Genomic DNA, 6,000 nt, shown 5'->3' with positions numbered 1-6,000 from the left:
CAGAGAGAGAGGCGAGAACGAGAGTGGGGGCAGAGAGAGAGGCGAGAACGAGAGGGGGCGGCAGAGAGAGAGGCGAGAACGAGAGTGGGGGCGGCAGAGAGAGAGGCGAGAACAAGAGGGGGCGGCAGAGAGAGAGGCGAGAACAAGAGGGGGCGGCAGAGAGAGAGGCGAGAACAAGGATGAGAGACGGACATAATTTCCCTGCACATATCTGACAAGCTAAACATGAAGAATATAGGAAACCGGGTCTTCCACACTGGACTTACCCTGCATTTGCTGCATCAGTAGTGCCCGCTGTAACATGGGGTGGGTATTAAGCAGCCTGCCAGGATTGGCAGCTCGCAGGTTCAGCATCTGCTGCGGTTGCTGATGCTGCACCGGGTTTGGCATTTGCCTGTAGAGAGACTGTATTAGTGCGGAGCAGCAGTAAATGACACAAACAGGTGACGGGTAGCGGGCTATTCTTACCTGGGTGCTGCATGCTGGGCAGGGAGCGCGTGCTGCGCGGTCTGCGGATGGTGGGCAGGCTGCTGCACGGTGTGCTGCTGCTGCTGCTGCAGGAGATGCTGGAGCTGGATGAGCTGGTGGAACTGCTGCTGCTGCTGCTGGTTAAACATCTTACCGCCTAGGAAAACACAGACATCATCTCAGCCTTCACGCCAACAAAGAGGCTGAAGCCCCCGAGGTCGGACCCCCACCAATCAGGTGATAGCATATCACTCAGACATGATGGGTGGGGGTCCGATTGATCCTGACTGCATGTATGTCTGGCTTATATCACACACCAGTCATCTGCTGCCAGTCTTCTACCCCCTACATATAACCTAACATGCCTATGCCACCCTAAGTGCTCACAGGCATCACATACATGTTAGGGGTATGCTGAAATCTTTTGACATAGGATATTGAGGGTGGCAGATGATGAGAGCATGATGTGTTGACATGTTACTGTGCACGTAAGGGGACATATTACATGAGACGGGGCATAGAGGCTGGCAAACATATACTGCATGATGAAAACTGCATGGGATGACATGTTACCCAGAAGTGGACTCTGATGGTGACTCTCACATACATGATGGTGACATGTTACATGAGATGGGCACTGGGTGCAGCACATATATGTTACATGACGAGAGGTGTGCCAATGTATTGCTACCTCAATGCCTCATCTCATGTAACATGTTGGTGCCACGCTCAATGCTATTTACTTATAACCTGTCCTCAGAACCACCACAATGTGGGCATCGAAGATGGCACATAGTAGATGACGTGTATCTGGTGACAAGGCACTGAGTGTAGCAAGTACAGGTCACATGATAGGTGGTACATACATAAATCACATGTACCATGGCAATACAGTCAACTCTCCTCATTTAAGTTATGTGTGCCACCCTAAATTCTCATTTCATGTAGCAATAGAAAACGGGAGGTGGATCTGATGACATGTTACATGAGATGGGCACCGAGTGGGGGGGTGGATGTATGCATGTGCCACGCTACCACATCTGTTTCTTATCAAGTACCATATGTGCCACACGACACCCACCTCATGTAACATTTTATAAAGAGACATGGACACGGTGGTATGTTAAGTGAATTAGGCACTGGGCATGACACATGATGAGGTGTGGTTGTGGTGACGTGACATTGGCACTAAGCCTGGTACATAAATGTTAACTGATGAGAGTTGAATGTAGTGACATGCTACTACATAAAATGTACATTAAGCGTAGTACATACATGATAAGAGGGTGAATGTACAGACATGTTACATAAGATGGGCATTGAGTGTTGCACATACATGTTACATGCTGATAGGTGGATGTACATACACGTTACATGAGATGGGCACATACATGTTACATGATAGGTGGATGTATATACATGTTACATAAGATGGGCATTGAGTGTGGCACATACATGTTACATGCTGATAGGTGGATGTACATACACGTTACATGAGATGGGCACATACATGTTACATGATAGGTGGATGTACATACATGTTACATGAGATGGGCACTGAGTGTGGCACATACATGTTACATGCTGATAGGTCGATGTACATACATGTTACATGCTGATAGGTCGATGTACATACATGTTACATGCTGATAGGTCGATGTACATACATGTTACATGCTGATAGGTCGATGTACATACATGTTACATGCTGATAGGTCGATGTACATACATGTTACATGCTGATAGGTCGATGTACATACATGTTACATGCTGATAGGTCGATGTACATACATGTTACATGCTGATAGGTCGATGTACATACATGTTACATGCTGATAGGTCGATGTACATACATGTTACATGCTGATAGGTCGATGTACATACATGTTACATGCTGATAGGTCGATGTACATACATGTTACATGCTGATAGGTCGATGTACATACATGTTACATGCTGATAGGTCGATGTACATACATGTTACATGCTGATAGGTCGATGTACATACATGTTACATGAGATGGGCACTGAGTGGGGCACATACATGTTACTTGATGATAGGTGGATGTACATACACGTTACATGAGATGGGCACATACATGTTACATGATGATAGGTGGATGTACATGCATGTTACATGAGATGGGCACTGAGTGGGGCACATGCATGTTACATGATGATAGGTGGATGTACATACACGTTACATGAGATGGGCACATACATGTTACATGATGATAGGTGGATGTACATGCATGTTACATGAGATGGGCACTGAGTGGGGCACATGCATGTTACATGATGATAGGTGGATGTACATACATGTTACATGATGATAGGTGGATGTATTTGTCCACACAATGCCCCGCCTTAGGTAACATGCCACCACACACCATATCATGTAAGGATACTTTCACACTTGCGTTGCTGGATTCCAAGAATCTGTATGCAAACTGAAACAATTTGTAGATGCGGATCCGTCATACAAATGTATTGCAATACCGGAGCCGTCTCTCCGGTGTCATCCGGAAAAACGGATCCGGTATATATATATATATATATTTTTTTTTTTAACATTCTTAAAGGTCTGCACATGCGCAGACCGGATCCGTCAATGCGGCAATTTTAATGCCGTATCTGGCACTAATACATTACAATGGAAAAAAACGCCGGCAAGTCTTCAGGATTTTGGGCCGGAGAGAAAAATGCAGCATGCTGCGGTATTTTCTCCGTCCAAAAACCGTACAGTGACTGAACTAAAGACATGCTGAACAGTGATGGCCAGTTCGCCCACGAACACATGCGGGCCTCACAAGTCCGGGAAGGCACAGGTAAGCCCTTACCTGTGCCGCGAGCCGGTCTGAAAACAAATGCGGTCAGCGGGAGCAGGCAGTTCTGAGAATAGCCGCCGGGGGCCTTCATCGGGCTGTTTTCGGAACTACCCGCTGACCGCATTTGTTTTCAGACCGGTTTGCGGCACAGGTAAGGGTTTACCTGTGCCTCCCCGGACTTGAGTTAAGATGGCAGCCCGCATGTGTTCGCGGCAAACTGGCCATCACTGATCCTGAATGGATTGCTCTCCATTCAGAATGCATTAGGCCTCTTTCACACTTGCGTTGTCCGGATCCGGCGTGTACTCCATTTGCCGGAATTACACGCCGGATCCGGAAAAACGCAAGTGTACTGAAAGCATTTGAAGACGGATCCGTCTTCAAAATGCGTTCAGTGTTGCTATGGCAGCCAGGACGCTATTAAAGTCCTGGTTGCCATAGTAGGAGCGGGGACCGGGGGAGCGGTATACTTACATTCCGTGCAGCTCCCGGGGCGCTCCAGAGTGACGTCAGAGCGCCCCATGCGCATGGATGACGTGCCATGTGATCACGTCATCCATGCGCCTGGGGCGCCCTGACGTCACTCTGGAGCGCCCCAGGAGCCGCACGGACGGTAAGTATGCTGCTCCCCCACTCCCCGCTACACTTTACCATGGCTGCCAGGACTTTAGCGTCCCGGCAGCCATGGTAACCATTCAGAAAAAGCTAAACGTCGGATCCGGCAATGCGCCGAAACAACGTTTAACTTAAGGCCGGATCCGGATCAATGCCTTTCAATGGGCATTCATTCCGGATCCGGCCTTGCGGCAAGTCTTCAGGATTTTTGGCCGGAGCAAAAAGCGCAGCATGCTGCGGTATTTTCTCCGGCCAAAAAACGTTCCGGTCCGGAACTGAAGACATCCTAATGCATCCTGAACGGATTTCACTCCATTCAGAATGCATTAGGATAAAACTGATCAGGATTCTTCCGGCATAGAGCCCCGACGACGGAACTCTATGCCGGAAGAAAAGAACGCAGGTGTGAAACAGCCCTAAGAATAAAACTGATCAGTTTTACGCCCCTAGGACGGAACTCAATACCGGAAAAGAATAACGCTAGTGTGAAAGTACCCTAAGGGTACTTTCACACTAGCGTCGCTGGATTCCGGCAGGCAGTTCCGTCGCCGGAACTGCCTGCTGAATCCGGCGATCTGTATGCAAACGGATACCATTTGTAGACGGATCCGGATGCGTCTCACAAATGTATTGCAATACCGGATCCGTCTCTCCGGTTGTCATCCAGAAAAACTGATCCGGTATTTATCTTTTTCACATTTTTAAAGGTCTGCGCATGCACAGACCACAAAACCGGATCCCTTTTTCCGCAACACTTAGGGCCGGATCCGGCATTAATGCATTTCAATGTAAAATAATGCGGGATCCGTAGCATGAGTACAGTGACTGAACTGATGCATCCTGAACGGATTGCTCTCCATTCAGAATGCATTAGGATAAAACTGATCAGTTCTTTTCCGGTATTGAGCCCCTAGGACGGAACTCAATACCGGAAAAGAAAACCGCTAGTGTGAAAGTAGCCCACACGGATGTGCCCCTCTCCGCCCACATAATACCAGCGGCACATGTTATTGTACGGCCCAGCCCCCTCCTCCATGTATGACACGGCCACACCGAGCAGCCTCCGTCTTACCAACTCAGGCAGAGGGTTGAGTACCGGGCCGTGCACACCTTCCTCCGGACAGCTGGATCCTCCCCGCAGCCGCCTCCAGGCCTCCTCCTCTCCTGCACCACAGCACAGACAATGGGGGAAAGCCGTCACCTGTGCGGAGCGCGCCCTCTGCTGGCCCGGAGGTCACATGCGTGCAGCAGCCTCAGCGTCAGGACCTTACAGGGACTGCAGGGGGCGCCGCTCAGCTTCCATAGGGATTATTGTACAAAAACTGCGACAAAACCGCAATGTATAACGGTCCTTAGACACACAGGTCTGCAGGAGCCGCACAGATGTCACATGGCCATATCTATTCCTCATGTCAGGAGAGGCCAGGGGGCACAGGAGAAAAGCCTGAGAGAGTAGCGTGACACTGCCCAGTACCAGCTCCCCTGCCCGGTATATATGGACACTGCCCAGTACCAGCTCCCCTGCCCTGTATATATGGACTCTGCCCAGTACCAGCTCTCATGCCCTGTATATATGGACTCTGCCCAGTACCAGCTCTCCTGCCCTGTATATATGGACACTGCCCAGTACCAGCTCTCCTGCCCTGTATATATGGACACTGCCCAGTACCAGCTCCCCTGCCCTGTATATATGGACACTGCCCAGTACCAGCTCCCCTGCCCTGTATATATGGACTCTGCCCAGTACCAGCTCTCATGCCCTGTATATATGGACTCTGCCCAGTACCAGCTCTCCTGCCCTGTATATATGGACACTGCCCAGTACCAGCTCCCCTGCCCCGTATATATGGACACTGCCCAGTACCAGCTCCCCTGCCCTGTATATATGGACACTGCCCAGTACCAGCTCTCCTGCCCTGTATATATGGACTGCCCAGTACCACCTCTCCTGCCCTGTATATATATATACACTGCCCAGTACCAGCTCTCCTGCCCTGTATATATGGACACTGCCCAGTACCAGCTCTCCTGCCCTGTATATATGGACTGCCCAGTACCACCTCTCCTGCCCTGTATATATGGACACTGC

General features: G+C 49.7%; 1 protein-coding gene across 2 annotated transcripts in view; it reads right to left on the bottom strand.

Moving 5' to 3' along the window:
- CIZ1 (CDKN1A interacting zinc finger protein 1) overlaps positions 1-5,110 on the bottom strand; it is a 21,322-nt gene extending 16,212 nt beyond the window's left edge. For both annotated transcript variants that reach the window (XM_044268365.1, XM_044268366.1), the window contains exons 1-3: positions 4,984-5,110; positions 469-625; positions 267-394 (exon numbers count right to left, since the gene is read on the bottom strand). In XM_044268365.1, the coding sequence (XP_044124300.1) occupies positions 267-394; positions 469-617 (277 nt within the window). In that variant the 5' untranslated portion in view covers positions 618-625; positions 4,984-5,110. The remainder of the gene's footprint in view (positions 1-266; positions 395-468; positions 626-4,983) is intronic.
- Positions 5,111-6,000: the final 890 nt, after the last annotated feature.

The sequence above is a fragment of the Bufo gargarizans genome, chromosome 9, assembly GCF_014858855.1.
Source record: "Bufo gargarizans isolate SCDJY-AF-19 chromosome 9, ASM1485885v1, whole genome shotgun sequence".
Taxonomy (NCBI): domain Eukaryota; kingdom Metazoa; phylum Chordata; class Amphibia; order Anura; family Bufonidae; genus Bufo; species Bufo gargarizans.
The sequence above is the reverse complement of the archived record's forward strand: the minus strand, read 5'-3'. Positions and strand labels throughout refer to the sequence as shown.